This window comes from Labeo rohita, chromosome 11 (genome assembly GCF_022985175.1).
Source record: "Labeo rohita strain BAU-BD-2019 chromosome 11, IGBB_LRoh.1.0, whole genome shotgun sequence".
In the NCBI taxonomy this organism is placed as follows: domain Eukaryota; kingdom Metazoa; phylum Chordata; class Actinopteri; order Cypriniformes; family Cyprinidae; genus Labeo; species Labeo rohita.
In genome coordinates, this window is record NC_066879.1 from 11,372,094 (window position 1) to 11,393,070 (window position 20,977).

The 20,977-nt window shown below is 36.4% G+C and overlaps 1 protein-coding gene across 1 annotated transcript in view; it reads left to right on the top strand.

The window, feature by feature from the left end:
• Positions 1-20,977, top strand: part of atg7 (ATG7 autophagy related 7 homolog (S. cerevisiae)) — a 126,493-nt gene that overhangs the window by 20,745 nt on the left and 84,771 nt on the right. The window contains 5 exon segments of the mRNA XM_051123117.1: positions 350-440; positions 521-665; positions 3,127-3,285; positions 14,767-14,961; positions 17,070-17,223. Of these exon segments, the coding sequence (XP_050979074.1) occupies positions 350-440; positions 521-665; positions 3,127-3,285; positions 14,767-14,961; positions 17,070-17,223 (744 nt within the window).

Here is a 20,977-nt window from a genome sequence, read left to right on the forward strand (position 1 = left end):
GACACAATGTGCAGTTGACTGACTGGTGGACTAGTTAGTACAACTCTTAGACAGAGCGTAGCAAACTGGAATAGACCATAGGACTCCTGAGACCTGTTTTAAAGTTAAAACCGTTGTTTTCAAAACCTAATGTCACTTGAAACACAAAAAAGAATAAGATATGATACAGTGGCCAAAGATGTATGTCTTATGTATATGTACATAGATACAATTACAGTAGGTTAAACTAAGCTCAAATATTTCTTTAAATGTATTTTTCCTGTATGACACCAAGCACAGTGGCTGTTATATAATCAGTGTAACTATAAGCTCTTTCATTATATTTATGTTTCCTAACTTGTTTATGCAGTATGTCCAAAGAGTGTGGGTTGGGAGAAGAACTCCAAAGGAGCGATGGGACCTAGAAGTGTCAATCTCAGTGAATGTATGGACCCTAAAAGGTACTAAACACCTGGTGTCAGTTTATGCATTTTGAAAGTGTTTTCTTACTGGTGTTACACATTTGATTTATTTCCGCAAGGCTTGCTGAGTCTTCTGTTGATCTCAACCTGAAGCTGATGCGTTGGAGGCTGGTCCCATCTCTGGATCTGGATAAGGTTGTGTCGACAAGGTGTCTGTTACTGGGAGCTGGAACACTGGGCTGCAATGTAGCAAGAACACTGATGGTAAGAGCCATTTGCTTTTGATTTACATTTGATTATCAACAGTTTATCACATCTGACAGGTGACAAAAAGCATTCATTGCCTTCAGTATGGATTTCTTGGTTTGCTTTATGTCATTTAAGTGCTTACTTGCTTTTGCTATAATTGCTTCTTAATGGTTTTTTAAATAGTCATAAGCCTAAGACTGTAATTATAGAATGTAAGTCCCAGATGCTTCCATTTCAAAATGATAGTGGTGTCATTTGATGGCTGAGATGTTGGCAGTGTGAAAATGCATTCATGCCAGTTAATTGCAAGAGTAAGAGTGTTGTTACATTTTGTTCCAACAGCGCTTTGCGTGAATTTGGCTTATATGTGAACGCACCCAATGAACTCAGACCCTTTTATAGCAAAATAGCAATCTTTCAGTATTTCATCAAAGTGAAACAGAAAATATATTACTACAATAAGTAATATTCTAATATGCAGTTTACTAGTAGTGGTATTATCATTATTATTACTAATCATAATTGTAGTGATAAAAGTAGCAGTAAATAGGAGTATAAAAACATAAAGTATTCAAAATTCTTGTGATCCAGATTTGTGTGATGTGTGAAAAGAAAGTGAATTGACACCAGTTTACAACTAAACAACCAGAGTTAGTCCAGTTTTAGAGCCAGGGCCTGTCTGAGTTTAGTTCCTTTAAAGAGGAACTGAATGTGAAAAGTTTTGTAAATGCTATCTTTGCTTTTTTGCACCTAATTTACTGTATTCAGATGAGTTATGCATATCTGGTAATGGTACAAACATGCTAAAAAAAAAAGTGCAATTTGTGATTTTTCAGGCTTGGAGTGTGCTTTACTACACTATGCCTCTGCATATACAGTGGCATGCCAAAGTTTGAGAACCCCTTGCAGAATCTGTGAAAATGTGAATAATTTTAACAAAATAAGAGAGATAATACAAAATGCATGTTATTTTTTATTTAGTACTGTCCTGAGTAAGATATTTTACATAAAAGATGTTTACATGTAGTCCACAAGACAAAAAATAGCTGAAATTATTAAAATAACCCTCTTCAAAAGTTTAAGAACCCATGGTTCATAGTACTGTGTGTGGTTACCTGAATGATCTACGACTGTTTTTTTTGTTTTGTGATGGTTGTTCATAAATCCCTTGTTTGTTCTGAACAGTTAAACTGAGCATTGTTCTTCAGAAAAATCCTCCAGGTCCTGCAGATTCTTCAGTTTTCCAGCATATTTTGCATATTTGAACCCTTCCCAGCAGTGACTATATGATTTTGAGATCCAACTTTTCACACTGAGGACACCTGAGGGACTCAAACACAGCTATTAAAAAAGGTTCAAACATTCTGTGATGCTCCAGAAGGAAATACAATGCATTGAGAGCCAGGGAGTAAAACATTTTGAATTTGAACATCATAAATTGTACTTAATTTATCTTTCGTGAAGCATGCACGTGTCCTCTGTTGCTTCCAAAGGGCAGTGCTAAATGGGAAAAAAATGATATTTTAACAAAATAAGAATAATTTGGACATCTTCATCCTGTTTAAAAGTTTTCACCCCCCGGCTCTTAATGCATCGTGTTTCCTTTTGGAGCATCAGTGAATGTTTGAACCTTTTTTAACAGTTGTGTTTAAGTCCCTCAGTTGTTCTCAGTGTGAAAACATGGATCTCAAAATCATACAGTCACTGCTGGAAAGGGTTCAAATATGCAAAAGATGCTGGAAAACTGTAGAATATGCAGGACCTGGAGGATTTTTCTGAAGAACAGTTTAACTGTTCAGAACAAACAAGGGACTTATGAACAATCATCACAACACAAAAACAAAAAAACAATCGTAGATCATTCTGGTAACCACACACAGTATTAAGAACCAAGGGTTCCCAAACTGTTGAAGAGGGTTATTTGAATAATTTCAGCTATTTTTATTGTGTTGTGGACTATATGTAAGCATCTTCTATGTAAAATTTCTTGCTCAGGACATTACTAAATAAAACAATGACATGCATTTTGTATGACCTTATTTTTTAATTTTGTTAAAATTATTAACATTTTCACAGATTCTGCAGGGGGTTCGCAAACTTTCACATGCCACTGTATGCCTGGCTATAATGATTTCAATTATTTGAACATCATGTGATGAATAACTCCTTACAAAAGGGACCTGAACATCCCTTTTAAATAAAACACTTGGCAAATAGTGCAAACTTTTGTCAATAAAGCACAAAATCTGTAAAAGGGTCTAATTTACACAGACAGGAGGTGTGTTTGTGTCATTTACATGCACATGACATAGAGTATCACTACAGCAGGATGGTAGCATCTGGTTCAACTGGATTACAGCTGATTAATGAATAAATAAATGTTTTTTCTGCTGAAATACTGCCAAACGGCACAAATGTTTAACCAAATGTTTAATAATATTTTCTCTAAATGTTTTCTGTTCTTTTTTTTTTTGAGGGCTGGGGTGTGAGGCACATTACTTTTATAGACAACGCAAAGATCTCCTACTCAAACCCAGTGCGACAGCCGCTCTATGAGTTTGAAGACTGTTTGAGTGGAGGAAAAGCTAAAGCTCTCGCTGCTGTGGACAGACTGAAGAAGATATTTCCTGGTGTGGTGAGGACTTTCAAATGCTTCAACAAGTTAATTGCTTTTGCATATTTTCCATTATTCACAGCGTATTAGACCAGGGGTCTTAAACTCAAATGCTTGAGAAGCACTAGGCAGGTGCTGTTAAGGGTCAGCCGAACAGTTCCAACAAATAGAAATGTTTTCCAACCATAAATTTGAACTGTGTATAATAATTGGCATAGTTAAGTGACCCATCGCTCCCTCAAACCTAGCAGGCTGATCTGTGTGTTTATTGGACTAATGATGCCTGAATAAACATCTGAGTGGCTGTATGAGCCTATACAACGAGTCATTAGTTTGAGACCTTTAGATTAGTAGGTGGACTCAATTTCGACATGCAATCATCTACAACAAAGACGTCCAAATGATTCATTTTAATATTGATAAATGGTATTTGGCTAGTCTGCAGATGGACTGAAAAGCTAAACAATGTATTTGACCGGTCCAGATCACTGATGTTCATTATCTTTGATGAGTCTCACGCATTTAGTCTCACGTTGTACAATAAAACCCATGTTCATATGAAATGCAGACTCATTTATATTCATCTACTCAACGATCCTCTCATGCATCACTGAGCAGAGCGTGAGGACCGGCTCTTATGGCTTCATGCAGAAGCACATTTGCCTTTTCTGTTTTCACTGCACTTGATCAGTGAACTTCCTTTTGGAAGAAAGCAGACTCAGTATTTTTTATTTAGATTTCAATCACAAATTTAAGTATATATCGTAAATAAGAAGATAATTCTTAATTGGATAAATAGAGGTAAATAGACAAACAAGGAACTGCACTATCCTTGTGAGAGTCTGCAAGTTTGTCTGAAGATCTATATGGTCGATACAAAGCTGAAGTATAATCATTGCTTTCAACAGTCGAAAGTTAGTTTCACATGAATCAGACTATACTGGTTGTGCTGTTTGTTGAACATCGTAACACGGTTATAACTAGCAAGTTAATTTTTCAGTTGACGCAATGTATTAGGTTCACACATTGCAAGTAACGAAAGTGACATAATCAGATTACCTTTTCAAAGTAACTAGTATTTACAAGTTACTTTTTCAAGTAAGTAATGACAGTTACTTTGTTTTTCCATTTATTGATTGACTCCCCTGTTCCTGTGTTGAGACAAATCGGGAGTAAGCGCAGATGCGTTGTGTGTGCTGTGCAAACATGACGTTACTGTAGTTCTAGACTAAATGTGAACATGCATTAATTCATCTCATTCACTAAAAACAGATTCAGTATTCCTCAAAATGAATAAAAACTATGAAGACTTTTCTCCATATTATGGACTTCATTGGTGCCCCGATTTTGAACTTCCAAAATGTAGTTTAAATGCAGCTTCAAAGGGCTCTAAGCGATCCCAGTCGAGGGTCTTATTTAACGAAACGATCCGTCATTTTTTCAGAAAATAAAAATTTGTATAGTTTTTAAGCACAAAAGAAGCTCGTGTGGCACAGGCTCTGGGATGCACGTTCGCGCCGCTACGTACTATTGAATCACGTCAAAAGGTCACGCGGAACTTAGGCGGAGCTACAGACCCAGTGTTTCCAAAGGGAACGCGCAAAGACTAAGGAAGTGCAAGTAAGTCAAACGCTGTTTACAAACAAAAAGGTACAACGATGTCAGACAATTCTGAAGTTGTAGGAGAAAATAAGATGGACTTTCTTGACATACTCTACCTTTTTGAGCCGGAGTACACAGACGATGAACTTAGACGTGATTCGTAGTAGTGATGGGAAGTTCGGATCATTTTGCCGACTCTGACCTTTGAGTCTCTTTCAGCAAAATGAACGAATCTATTTTCGAGTCATTTCGTTTATTCCGTTCATTTTAGCAAAATCAGCATCACGTGACAGGTGAACTAATTCCAGTACAGAACCTAATAGGATGTTGCGCATGCGCGACTGAACGACTCGTTCTTCCCGAGGCACACTGATGATTCGTTCAAAATGAACGAATTGTTCAAGAAAGACCCATCACTAATTCGTAGCATCGTGGACGTGCATCCCAGAGCCTGTGCTACACAAGATTTTGTGCTTAAAAAGTATACAAATTTGTATTTTTTTAAAAAAAATTAACCAATCGTTTCGCTAGATAAGACCCTTCTTCCTCGGCTGGGATTGTTTAGAGACCTTTGAAGCTGCATTTAAACTGCATTTTGGAACCAATGAAGTCCATTATATGGAGAAAAATCCTGAAATGCTTTCCTCAAAAACCATCATTTCTTTATGACTGAAGACAGAAAGACATAAACATCTTGGATGACAAGGGGGTGAGTAAATTATTTGTAAATTGTTGTTTGGGAAGTGGACTTCTCTTTTAAAAACAAACACGCAAGCACAGCAATAAGAAAAAGTATCATTCCATGAAAAGTAACTAACGTAATTAATTACTTTTTTAGGGAGTGACGCAATATTGTAATGCATTACTTTTAAAAAAAAATACAGTAACTTCCCCAACACTGATTATGGTGTGGATTAACGATAGCATATTTGGGGTCAGTTTTGCTAACAGCTTGCGCCAGTGCAAACCGTCTTTTGGTGTTAAATTTGTACTGTCAGATTTTACTAAAAAATTAATTAGCACTGAAAAGGCATGGACACAGTTGTTTTTGCACCTGACCTTATTGAATATGCATTTTTAGGAGTTTCCCTTTCAAATGCAAAATTTATGGGAGGAGATTATTTAAATGAATCACGCAACGTGTTTTACTAATGCTTGCGCTCGTCAAATGACTGGCATTTGCGCCATTCGGTAACACCCCCCCAAAAAGCATGTCTTAAACTATTTTGCGCTTGAAATGGCTGCAGTTGTTGCTAGGAAGATGCACCACAGAGAACAGAGAGTGCGTGGTAGAAGGGAGAGGATTTTTTCTGCATGTATTAATTTAGTTGGAATGGCAGAATAACACATTATGCGAACATATCGTTTGCCAAGCAATGTTAATTTTAATACGCTACAGGAAATAAAAGACCCTCAATTTTTTTTTCTGCTTATAAAGAGAAATGAGAAATGGTTTGAATTTTTTTTTTTGTTTAAGAAACAGAAAAACGCAAATTTAGCTGGATTTTTTGCATTTTTGTTCATGGGTAAAAAATTAGATTATGCTCTAATATTTGTTTCAAATGTTTTGTGTATCATTTGTTCACTTATTTTTTGATTTAATATTAAAAATAGAAAATTGAGGAGACTGTTCCTTTTTTGTTTGCTTTTTTTTCACCAAAAAAAACGAAAAACATGAATTCAGCTTTTTTCCATTGTTCGTTCATGGGTAGAGAAATGAATAAACAGCTTGAATATTTAATTTCGACACATGGGGCGGAATTAAACGCCCCTTTCTGATGATTGGTCAGCTGACGATCAAACCGTGTTCTTCCTTTGTTTCACGTGGCAGAATACTAGTCCTCTGGTCTGCTGCAGTTGTACTGATTCTTAATGCATTTATTACAACTATGTATGAACTGTTAAATGTATACAAATAAAAATATACATTTTACTATACGACTATAAATGACACAGTATTATTTCCCTTTCTGAGGTAAAAATCCAAGTGATCATCAGTTAATACTCAATATTAATTAAATAAACTCAGCAAAAACAAAGTTATGACTGCTGCATATTTCCTGTACACTTCAATACTGGTCTGCGCTTGACTAGTCGCGTTTCTTTATTGGAGTTTATTGGAACTGTGAACTAGGGTGACTACAAAATTTTAAACACATTTTTATTTAACAAAAAAAAAAAAAAAACATTCTTAAATGTTTTTCTGGGGCCTGAAATAGATTTTTGTTGATAAACGAATTATTTATTTATTTATTTTTTGCTGTATGTGTTTTTGTACTGGTACCTTGACTGATTTAGGGCTGTCATGGATGAATAAATATGACACAAAAACTGCCAGTAGGTGGCAGCAAGTCCTTGTTTTAAAAAAATGATTCACAGGTTCGAGCTGGTGCTGCACACAAGCGCACATCCTTTCAAGATATCAGTTATAATCAATTTTATTAAAACAAAAGACTACACTGTAAAACTCAGAACAGTTTTATATCTGTCTTCTCCTGTTGTCAGAATTATAGTTCTTGCATGAACGTTAGTCAGTGCATTATATTGTCATTATATTAGTAAAATCAAAAAAATGAATGAGCGGAATTTACACAAAACATTTAAAACAAATATTAAAGCATAAATTCATTTTCACCCATTAACAAAAATACAAAAATTTCAGCTACATTTTTGTTTTTCGATTTCTTAAACAAAACGGAAAAACGAAAATCAAACGTTTCTCATTTCTCTTTATTTCTTTTTATGTAGAAAATCAAATGACCAAAAGCTACACTGACCGTAAACCTTGTCATCTTCACTAATCACCAATTTACTAGTTTTGTCCCTAGTTCTTACCGTTTTAAACTAGCAATCTCATTCGTTTCTTCATTTTGAGATTTTTCTCAGATACGTTCCCATTGCTAAGCAACAAAATCAGTTTCAGTACATGTTGTCCTTGTGTTTTCTGCAAAGCGGTGTGAGGCGGAAACATCAGACTCATGTGACTCAGACTTTCGCTGGCCTTCATATTCATGACTCTGTGTGGGAACGCTGTTGGCAGGTGTTTACATCCACAAGGTCTGTGAATCCTCTCTGCTATCATATCCCCTTCACTTCCCATGATTCATCATGCTGCAATTCCAGAAGACAGTTTGGCCATTAGCAGCCATGAAGAAAGTGCTTTCCTAATGCACTGTTGTGACGATTACCTTTTGATTTGATTTTGAGATCTATAAATCTATAAATAGACATTGTCTAAATCAGTAGCAACTGGTTTTACTTCAGGATTTACATTGTACGATTGGTATTATAAAAGTAACAAACTTTGTCCTTACAATCAAAATTTATTAACACTAACATACATTGCATATGCAGAATTATTACCACGATATGGGCTGAACAGTCACAATTTAGTAAATGTATGTAGGGCCCTATGATTTCTGTGATGTGGAAAACGCAGATGGAATCACAGAATCCAGTCATAAAAATGAAATCTACAGCATAACACGGAATTTCACAGAATTTAGAATGAATAAATTAAAAGTAGGTCAGTACACTTAAATTACAATAGTGTTATATTAAACCGCAAAAAGACTATTTAAATATGAATCCTGCATGTTTTGTGTGTCACGGTGTGAATGAATGACGCAGACGTGCAGCTTCACCTACTGAAGCGCTTGTGACGCTCACTAAATGAGGGCGTAAATACATTAATACATTTGACCATTACAAAAATAAAGAGTTAGTTTAGTTTTTCATTATTATTTGATTAGAGAAAAATTTATATTTTATGCAATCATTTGATTACCAGAAAAATTGCATAAAAAATACACATAATTTCTGAAAAAAAAATTGCTGTTGTATATAATGCATTAAAAATACATATATAGTTTTATATAAATATATATGTACATATATATATATATATATATATATAATACAGTTTTTATTGTAAGTCTGTGAAATATATGGGTATTTATAATTGAAAATATTTTGTATCTGTCTTTCTAGTCTATATAGAAGCAAAAATGTTTTCAAATATAAAGGTTGCAATATAAAGTAGTGCTTGATTTTTACTGATCAAATTACTGTTAATATTTAGCAGTTAATCCAATTAGCACTTCCACACCACATTTCCTATATTATCGGAGTAGTACAATGTTAGAGCAGAAGGCACATGTGTCTGTGTGTGTTTCATGAATTGAAAGCTCCATTACAGATGGATTTCTGTGTGCAGTAGCCAGTTAATTGTTCATTTTCCCTGCTGTTTTAATTAATTTGCTGTTGTAAATATCCATATCTTCAGTTCTGCGCCACTGATCAGTGTCTGTCACTGTAGTTTTAGTTTCTGTCTAAACGATGAAATGAATGCAGAAATCTTCGTCACATTTCACTCTTGCTGGTCAAGTTATCTGATCACACCTCAGAAGGGCCTCATTATAAAAGTCTCTTTCATGCCAATTTCTTCATTTGCTCCAAATGTTATTTTTCCGAGTGCAAAGAACGGAGGTGCTAAAACAAGAGCGAGAGTGATATCCTTATGTAAGACACGCACCATCTGATCGCTTGAGCTGTGGACGCTCGTATGGTGTGTGTGTGTTTGTGTGAACGGACGGCTCTTATTAAGGGATGTTTCAGTACACCTGGCTAAATAATCTTTTCTATCATGTCTGTGTTGGCAGCTGCCCGTCTGTCCGCCGTGATGAAATTAGCTGTCTGCTGTGTTTACTTTGTGGTCATCATTAATTCATCTGCTCATCCTGTATCGATCCGCTCCCCCGTTCAGCTAATTACGCCACACATTTTACCTTCACAGAACCCCTGCGTTTCTCGGGCCAATTAGACGGGCCGGATATCCACGCAGTAATTACGACTCTCTCTCTCTGTCTGCTTCTTTCACTCAGATAGTGAGATGAGATGATGTCTGACTCACTGTTCACATCACAGAACTGATATCATATCTTCCGTTGCAACAAGTATTGACACAAACAAGCTGAATAGACTCTGCATTTGTGGTCAAGTTGGCATTGCTAATTTCGTAGCTTTGACTCTGGGAGCTTTGTAACCATTTTTTATTTCTTCTCCTTTTTTTTTCTTTCTTCTAGTTTGAGATGAATATTGCCATATTCGCACTTTATCGGGTTGAATTCAATTTCTGATAAAGTATTAAAATTCTTTCGATGTACAGTAAAGCCAAAAATGTCAATGTGACATGAATGTCTGGATTAGGCAGTGACTCATATATATACACACTATATTGCCAAAAAAAAATTTCGCTCACCTATCCAAATAATCGGAATCAGGTGTTCCAATCACTTCCATGGCCACAGGTGTATAAAATCAAGCACCTAGGCATGCAGACTGTTTTTACAAACATTTGTGAAAGAATGGATCGCTCTCAAAAGCTCAGTGAATTCCAGCGTGGAACTGTGATAGGATGCCACCTGTGCAGCAGGTCCAGTCGTGAAATTTCCTCGCTCCTAAATATTCCACGATCAACTGTCAGCTGTATTATAAGAACGTGGAAGCGTTTGGGAACGACAGCAACTCAGCCACGAAGTGGTAGGCCACGTAAACTGACGAAGCGGGGTCAGCGGATGCTGAGGTGCATAGTGCGAAGAGGTCGCCAACTTTCTGCAGAGTCAATCGCTATAGACCTCCAAACTTCATGTGGCCTTCAGATTAGCTCAAGAACAGTGCGTAGAGAGCTTCATGGAATGGGTTTCCATGGCCGAGCAGCTGCATCCAAGCCATACATCACCAAGTGCAATGCAAAGCGTCGGATGCAGTGGTGTAAAGCACGCCGCCACTGGACTCTAGAGCAGTGGAGACACATTCTCTGGAGTGACGAATCACACTTCTCCATCTGGCAATCTGATGGACGAGTCTGGGTTTGGTGGTTGCCAGGAGAACGGTACTTGTCTGACTGCATTGTACCAAGTGTAAAGTTTGGTGGAGGGGGGATTATGGTGTGGGGTTGTTTTTCGGGAGCTGGGCTTGGCCTTAGTTCCAGTGAAAGGAACTCTGAATGCTTCAGCATACCAAGACATTTTGGACAATTCCATGCTCCCAACTTTGTGGGAACAGTTTGGAGCTGGCCCCTTCCTCTTCCAACATGACTGTGCACCAGTGCAAAAAGCAAGGTCCATAAAGACATGGATGGATGAGTCTGGTGTGGATGAACTTGACTGGCCTGCACAGAGTCCTGACCCCAACCCGATAGAACACCTTTGGGATGAATTAGAGTGGAGACTGAGAGCCAGGCCAACATCAGTGTGTGACCTCACAAATGATTAGGAATTGGATGTCACTTAAGTTCATATGCGAGTCAAGGCAGGTGAGCGAATACTTTTGGCAATATAGTGTCTATATATATATATAAATTATTTTATGAAAACAGTTCAACAAAGGCATTAATAAACTAAAGATCAATAAATTAAAGAATGTAAAGTTTATGAATAATTAAAACAATCAAATTGGCTGTAAACATGCATGTTCAAAATTATTTAGCCACCAAAAGTCAGATTTGGTGCAGAATCTTATAACTTCCAATAAATGCTACCTGTAAGCTTGCTACGTAATGCTGCCTGCAGGATGGCCATTCAAAAGTAAACATCCAAATCGACTTTTATCGGCTTCAGTCTTTGCACCAAAGGCATCACAATTCTAATACTTAATACTTCAAAGAATTAATGATGTTCGTCATACAGTCATGATTTCCACTTCCTGCAACAGTAAAACACCCCCATAACAGGACTGGCCCACCTCCATGTTTGACCATGGAGATGGTGTTCTTCCGCTTATAAGCTTTGCCTTATCCAAGACATTGGATTGATAGGTCCAAAAAGTTCCAGTTTGGTCACATTAGTCCATAAAATATTCTTCTAGAACTCCACAGGTCTAGCCAAATGAATTTGTAGCATGTTCAAGTCTGTCTTTTTGTTCTTCTTGGTCAAAAGTGGTGTTTGGCAAGATGCCTCAATAAGATGGTCATACTTGTCTAGTGTTCTTCTTATACACTGCACTGAAATGTTTTTCCTCTTTTTCTCTTTTTGTCATCTTGCAAGTTTCTTGCTGTACATTTACCCTCAACACCCTCAAAGGTTTTCTGGTACAACATATTTTAAACTAAGGATTAAGGCTGCCAGCTGTGTCTCTAGGAACTTTTAATATCTTGGAAATCTTTATGTAGCCTTGGACTTTCTAATATACTAAAACTATTTCTTCTCTATAGCTTTTATGAGAGCTTTGTTGATTATATATTTGCTACTCGACCATATTTGCTACTCGACTTCAGAACATGCATTGGCTAAATGTATGTATGTATAACAGCCCAAGCTAATTCTGCTTTTTTAATATGCTTTCAGAAATGTTGAATAGGGGTTGAATAATTATGACAGCTGTGTTAGTAAAATCCTGTAATTCAAAAGGATTGCATTATATATTGACATTATCACTTTTAATATGCCATTGAACTGTTGTAGATACAATTAAGAGATGATACAGTCATCTCTGGTTTGCAGACAAAGAACATTTTTTTTTGATACAACAAAAGACTGAAAGGGCATGTTGACAGTCTTAAATGAGATTTTTCCTTTTCCCAGGTATAGATTGTCTTATTTAAATGTTGTTATTAATTTTGGGCTGTCTTCGCTAAAATAAATGAATATCTTGATAATCTACTTACTATCACTATTTTATTCCAACCATGGCACAGAAATAGCACTTAAAGGAAAAGTCCACTTCCAGAACAACAATTCACAAATAATTTACGCACCCCCTTGTCATCCAACATGTTCATGTCTTTCTGTCTTCAGTCGTAAAGAAATTATGGTTTTTGAGGAAAGCATTTCAGGATTTTTCTTCATGTAATGGACTTGATTGGTGCCCCGATTTTGAACTTCCAAAATGTAGTTTAAATGCAGCTTTGAAGGGCTCTAAACGATCCCAGCTGAGGAAGAATGGTCTTATCTAGCGAAACAATCGGTCATTTTTTTCAGAAAATAAAAATTGGTCTTCCTTTTAAGCACAAAAGCTCATGTAGCACAGGTTCTGGGATGCGCGTTCACGTACTATTGATTCATGTCGAATGGTCACGTCGAACGTAGGCGAAACCACAGACCCAGTGTTTACAAAGTGAGCGCGCAAAGACTAAGAAAGTGCAAGTAAGTCAAACGCTGTTTACAAACAAAAAAGTACAACGATGTCGAATGATTTTGAAGTTGTAGGAAAAAATAAGATGGAGTTTTTCACCATACTCTACATTTTTTAGCTGGACTACACAGACGATGAACTTACACGTGATTCGTAGTAGTGATGGGAAGTTTGGATCATTTTACTGACTTGGACCTTTGAGTCTTGTTCAGCAAAATGAAAGAATCTTTTTTCGAGTCATTTCATTCATTTTAGCAAAATCAGCATCACATGACAGCCCCATAAGATTTTAGCAAAATATAATTAAAATGTTATGTGTTACTTCGCTAACATATCTACTGCTTACACAAATGTTGATTACACTACAAACAAGACAAAACTATAATGCTATAAGAAACAGAAAAGATTAATTCATTGTTTACGTGGGTCTTTAGTCTATGATTAGCTCACCTCACTTCTTATCTGACAAGTTTTCGGGTTTGAGTCGTTCGTTCATCATGTGACAGCCCCATAAGATGAACGAACGACTCGAAAAATAGGTGAACTAATTCCAGTAAGTACAGAACCTAACAGGATGTTGCACATGCGCGACTGAACGAATCACTCACCCAGATGACTCGTTCTTCCCGAGTCACATTAAAAATTTGTTCACAATGAACGAATCATTCAAGAACGACCCATCACTAATTTGTAGCATCGTGAACGTGCATCCCAGAGCCTGTGCTACACGAGCTTTTGTGCTTAAAAAGTATACAAATTTTTTTTTTCTGGAAAAAACAACAGATCATTTCGCTAGATAAGACCCTTCTTCCTCGGCTGGGATCGTTTAGAGCCCTTTGAAGCTGCATTTAAACTACATTTTGGAAGTTCAAAATTGGGGCACCAATCAAGTCATATGAAGAAAAATCCTCAGCATTTTTGTCCATATAATAGACTGCTATGGTGCCCTGAGTTAGAACTTCCAAAATTTAGTTTAAATGCAGCTTCAAACGATCCCAAATGCTTTTTTGCGAAATGATTAGTTATTTTCTTTAAAAAAAATAATACAGTTTATATACTTTTTAACGTCAAATGCTCGTCTTGTCTTGCTCTGCTCGGGGCACCATATCAGTCCATTATATGGAGAAAAATCCTGAAATGTTTTCCTCAAAAAACATAATTTCTTTACGGCTGAAGAAAGAAAGACATGAACATATTGGATGACAAGGGGGTGAGTACATTATCTATACATTTTTGTTCTGGAAGTGGACCCCTCGTTGTCGAAGTTGTGAATGATAAACGCAGTACTTAAGACATTTGTCTTGCTTAATATTTGGTTAAGTTGGTTAAGCTGGTATAAGCTGGTTAGACTATTAATAGGATTTTCTTTTCTTTTTTTTTTTTTTTTTTTTTTAGGTGAAGTTCCACAGGGCTCTGTTTTAGGACCTCTGTTATTTATATTGTATACAATATGTGACCTTTTGGTAATGTAATCAGGAAGCAAGGGATAAACTCTCAGAGCAATGCTGATGATACACAGCTGCTTATTTTCAAACCTTCTGAAATGCAGAACTCTGTAAACAGCCTGACTCATTACTTTTTAGATACTTCAAAATGGATGTACCGCATTTTCAATCACTGTCAATTTTATTGCAAACATTCAATAAAATCTCTTGCGGAAATTGGTCTTCTAAATCATTTTTAATTATATATATTTAAACATAATGTTTTGGCTTTTTTAATAACTAAACAGTTTTTGTATTTAATCTGTTGTGAATTACCTTTCAGAATGCAGAGGGCTACAACATGAGTATCCCAATGCCAGGCCACCCAGTGAACTTTTCTGAGTTGACAGTGGCTCAAGCTCGGCAGGATGTGGAACAGCTGGAGAAGCTTATCTCTGAACACGATGTGGTCTTCCTGTTGATGGACACTCGTGAGAGCCGCTGGCTTCCGACAGTCATCGCTGCTAGCCAGAGAAAGGTAGCTTCCTCCCTCCAGACTTTCATCTTTTATTTATTTATTTATTTACTGTATTTTCTCCTCCCATGGCTGCCTGCCTTTTTTATTGTAGGTTATTGTCACAGTTGTTAGTAAGTGCTACACAGAGTTTGTCCTGTGTATCTGATAAAAAAAAAAAAAGAAAAAAAGAAAACAAATAACCTCTACTTGACATAATAGGATGTTTCTATATTTGCAGCACTTCATTCTCTAAAATGGGTATATGGGTTCTTCACAGTTCTTCTGTATTTAGTCTGTCTCAGTTTGATCTGTTTCTTCATGTCATTCCAGACAGACTTAATGATAATGAGGTCAGATCTCTGTTTTCGAGCACTGGCTGTTGTCAGACTCCTTGTGCAAACACAAATCTCACTGGATTATTTCAATTATTCGAAGAATAAATATTTGGAAATGTAAGCTGATGTTTCCTCTGAAACACTACAGCAAAAGATTTAACTGGTCTAAAATAATGACTGACTTAAAGGGGTCAGCGGATGCAAAGTTCACTTTTACATGTTGTTTGAACATTAATTAACCATCCCACAATAGTTGATTGACATGAGCGTCTTACCTCAGACCCATCCTAAATCAGCTGTAACAGTCCGACCTCCATTGTTTCGATGCCGGAGCAGGGATGTAATTTAGACAAGAATATCTCTGATTGAGCGATTGAGGTTATGTGTAGCTGGATGTAATAATGAACATAGTGGTCGTCATTTACTCCCGACATCTGAGTCGCTGAAGCAGTGGATTACGTTTATTTGTGAAGGGAATGCGCCTCCCGATCTACATAAATGCATCTATATTCGTGCAAATCTTTCGTGATCCAGCTTCACATACAGCAGAAGTGAGTATAAGGTTTTTTTTTATGAATCTCTGCAATCACCTTTCCTAATAACATGCTAGTTAGTAAGTTTTGCGGCTAAACGTGCTAAATGCGGCTAAAGTAAACACTCTCTCAGAGCACAGCTCTTCATTCCACAGAGAGAAGAGAGGGGCGGGGCGAGCACAGCTCATTCGCATTTAAAGGAACAATCCTTTAGAATGGGTTGATTTTTGCAGAGCTCATTTTGACAAGGTAAAAAGTATGTTGTTGTACACTACCATTGAGAATTTTTAACCAAAGTATATTATAGACTTTTCATTAAGACCCTAAAAAATAAAATGATTTACATTTTTGAGTGTGTGTGTGTGTGTGTATATATATATATATATATATATATATATATATATATACACACACACACACACACATATATATATATATATATATATATATATATATATGTAGTAGTCAACATTTGGAGTAGATCATCAACAACTTGATGAAAGGTTTTGATCCACTTCAAATGTTGACTACTATATACATATATATACTGCAACAAAACTGGCAGTCGTGGACAAAAATAGCAAAGGAATCATGGCTTTCAGTTTTGCATATGAAGAGTTCAGATGCAAAACCAGCTAAATCCATCTGACGTCTTTCTTTAAAAAATGCATTTTTATCAGACTCAGTTGTATAGGTTTCTATGTAAGTACCGGTACTTCTGATTGGGCTGAGGCTGGTATTTTAGCGAGTTTGAAGAAAAGGTATTTGATGGACGTATAATATGTGTCGAGAGCATTCACTCGGTATCATTATTTCATTTTTGACCAAGATGGCTTTTAGCTGGTTTTGCATCTGAACTCTTCATATATGCTAAATGCATAATGGCTGATTTAGTGTGCTTCAGTACAAAATATAACGATTCTGACAGGTGTAATTTTCTTTAATAAAAATTATAACCTGTCAAAATATAGACCATCTAATGAACATGTAATGAACACATCACTCCCCAACAGTAGAATGGAACGACAGAAGCAGAATGCCATTTCATTATAATAATGGTTTACTGTTATTAGTAATAATAACAGTGCAGCTGCTAGGCCCAAAAGGCCGTGAGCAAATCCAAATTAAAGTCCAATATAAACCTGGAAATTAACAAATAATTTTAGTTTTCCCTTGTTTGCGTAAAAGCTTTTGGTTTACTTTAATGATTTCCAAACTGTGAACAATTTTTTTTTAATCATTTTTTAATTTTTCTCTGCAGTTAATAGTTAATGCTGCTCTGGGATTCGACACGTTTGTGGTAATGAGACATGGCCTTAAGAAACCCAAGGAGTCACAGTCTGAAGTGTCTAGCCCCATGTCTGCTTCCTCCAACTCCTCGTCTTCTTCCACACCAGCAGCCTCCATCACACCAGGTACAGCTGAAGCATATCTATATATTTTTCACAACTTTCATTGCTGTTTGGATGAAGTTATATGTAAACACTAGAGCTACCCCCTAATTTAATTCAATTTAAATTTAGTAGCAGAAAAAAAAACAAAAAAAAACATAGGAAGTAGCAAAGTCACTCTAACGGCTGGTCTATGGGTAATATAGTACAAGGGGCAGGACATCCAAACGCTCGCCATCATTCATCGACATCAGATATGTTAACCTAGAAAAATGTGCGCTATTGAAGTGTCTGTGCGGAGTGTGAAAGCTGAATAGTAGCACGTTCACTGCATGACAGATGGAGGCACTTTCAGTTGCTCTTAAAATACTCTGTAATTTTGTGTCATACAGATAATAGTAATACATCTTTCGATAAACTTCTTCTGTGAAGAAGTTTATTTGCATGCACTCAGCATAACAACAAAACGTTGGACTTTTGTAAAATAATGAAACCAAGCAGAATGCACTTTCTGCCGTCTTGGTCTCTGAACCTGAGTGCAAAACTTCAAAACTCTGTGTATACTTGCCTTACAGACACGAAAAATATATCTGTAGAAAGCGAAATGTACTTTTAAATTAACCAATTCAAATAGAAAACAAATATTCTCAGGTTATGTAATCTGTATGAAACATGCATACAGGCACATCACTACTGCAGAGATGACGAGTCACTATCACTGACTTCATCTCTTAAGACGAAAACAAAGAAAGCGCTAGTTTAATAATAAATGATTAAAATGTTATGCAGTCTCTACATTAAAGATCTGGACTATAGCTGCTGAGCAGATTTCTAAGTATATTACACAAACCTAGTGAATCAATTTAATTGATATGTGATATCTTGTTGTTATTCTGGTTTGTACATTGTTGTAAAAAAAAAAAAAATGTTAATGCAGTCTCCTTGCTGTTTTTCCCTGACACATTCATAATTATTATATCTGTTCTGTGTGCTGTGGCAAGCTATTTTTGTTTATGCGCTTAGGCTAAGTAGGCAATTAAAGGCTCATTATTATGATTTATATAATTATATTTAATAATAAACATGCAACTAAGAGTCTACTAATGCTTAAAATGAACGACTACTAGGCGACCAGAAAAATCTTTTGTCCAGGACAGCCCTAGTAAACACAAAGCAGAGATCTATAGTAAACCTCAAATGCAAAATGTCAGGTCATCAAAGTTAAAGGAGTAGTTCACCCAAAAATGAACATTTGCTAAAATTGTGCTAATCCTTATGCCATTCAGGATGTAGATGAGTTTGTTTCTTCATCAGATTTGTAGAAATGTAGCATTCCATCACTTACTCACCAATGGATCCTCTGCAGTGAATGGGTGCCGTCAGAATGAGAGTCTAAACAGTTGATAAAAACATCACAATAATCAACAATTAATCCACAACTCCAGTCCATCAATTAACATCTTGTGAAGCCAAAAGCTTGATGTTTGTGAGAAACAAATCCAAATTCATGTCTTTCTTTCTTCAGTTGTAAAGAAATTATATTTTTTGAGGAAAACATTTCAGCATTTTTCTTCATATAATGGACTGAAATGGTGCCCCGACTTCCAAAATGCAGTTTAAATGCGACTTCAAATGATCCCAAATGCGGTTGCAAACGATCCCAGCCGAGAAACAAGGGTCTTATCTAGCGTAACGATTGGCTATTTTAATAAAAATAATACAGCGTATATACTTTTTAATGCCAAATGCTCGTCTTGTCTTACTCTGCCTAGACTGTTTTAGTTAGGGTATGTTGAAAAACTCCCATCTCATGTTCTCCCTCAACTTCAAAATCGTCTTATATCGCTGTTTTACCTTTTTTGTTAAGGGTGTTTGATCTTCTTTGAATGTTCACTTTGCAAAGACTGAGTTGGTACTTCTGCAGCGATGTAGGATGATTTTGAAATGATTTTTGAAGTTGAGGGAGAAAATAGGGAGGGAGTTTTTCAACATACCCTAACTGTTTTAAGCCAGAATACACAGAGTTCAACGAGAGCAAGACAAGACGAGCGTTTGAGAATAAAAAGTGTTTAAATTGTATTTTTTTAATGAAAATAACCGATCGTTTTGCTAGATAAGACCCATCTTTCTCGGCTGGGATCGTTTACAACTGCATTTGGGATCGTTTGAAGCCGCATTTAAGCTGCATTTTGCAAGTTCAAAATCGAGGCACCATATCAGTCCATTATATGAAGAAAAAATTCTTTACGACTGAAGAAAAACAGACATGAACATCTTGGATGACAATGGGGTGAGTACATTATATGTGAATCTTTGTTTTGGAAGTGGACTTCTCCTTTAAGACTATCCACCTTCCTGCTGAAAAAACAGCATATGCTGGTTAGGTATGTTTTAAAGCATGGCTGCTTTATGCTAGTTTGAGTTGGTCCTTAGCTGGTCATAAGCTGGTTTAAGCTGGTCATTTGCCGGTCCTAAGCAACTAGCTTAGCACATGACCAGCTAAGAACCAGCTTAAACCAGCTCATGACCAGCTAAGGACCAGCGAAGGACCAGCTTAAACCAGCAGCCATGCTTCAAAACAGCATATGCTGTTTTTTTCAACAGGGTATGACTCATTGCATGCAAAGACTACTAGCTATTGGCCTTTTACTTAAGGTCACCGAGTTGTACTTCATCTTCTTGCTGCATTGAGATCTTTGTCAATCTGTCTGAGGTACGGTAAAGCTTGAGGTGATGTTCACACAAAAGAGATTCTTGTATTCAACCTACGATATTTTAAAAACGTTATGTTCCATCACAATGCTTTTCTGTGTCCCGAGTGCCATGCTTTTAAGACTGTCAAGTTACATTTTTACAAATCAAGACCCCTGCTTTCTGTTCTATTATTTTCACTCCATCGAGCTGCCAATGCAAGAGCACATCCTGTGCGAGCGGCTCGTGACTCATTCTGAGCCGCTGCTGGCCGTACGTGTTTGCCGCGCTGCCTGTGGTGCCTGTTGTAGCAGGTGTGACTCATGAAAAATCATGAAGGTGCTACTTCAAGCTTGAATTGATCTCATCAAATCTATAGCCCTGATGGAAAATTCCTAATTACTTACGGGACATGATTACTTGCTCTTTTTCCATGTTTTTTTTATGGCATAATTATTAACATATTCATTTTACAGCCATTTTTAGAAATAATTAATTAGATAAATTAATTGCATTATATCCACCTTGTTTTTTCTTAACAATGCGGCCATATGTAAAGCTTTCGGTGTCAGCTGCTTCCACTTATTTTAGCTGTACAAAAACGGTACTAGATATTGCAAACTGGTATTTGTAAATGTTATTTTAATTTATTATTATAATCATAAAAACTGATTTGTAACACAAATAGTTTACCATTTACTGGATCCTGCTTACTTCCACATTGCAAAATAAAAAGGATAGCATTTACAATCCATTTTGTTTATACATACAGTATTGCTTAAATGAATCTGCAAAATGTTGAATATTTTGGACGCTTCTTATATGTGTTGTGTCTCATTTACGACTGCAACGACTCCTCGATTCTATTCGAGTAGTTGTTTTTTAAAAATCCTCGATTGCATTTTGACCAGGGTTGCCAGGTTTTCACAACAAAACCTGCCTAATTGCTAATCAAAACTAGCCCAAAAATAGCCTAATCGCGTTCTGGGGGGTAAAATACAAGTTTGTGTTCCCCTGGTAAAATTAGCACTCCCGGGGATAAATATTACATTATTTGGGTCGCTTCAACCCGTGGACGTGAAAAAAA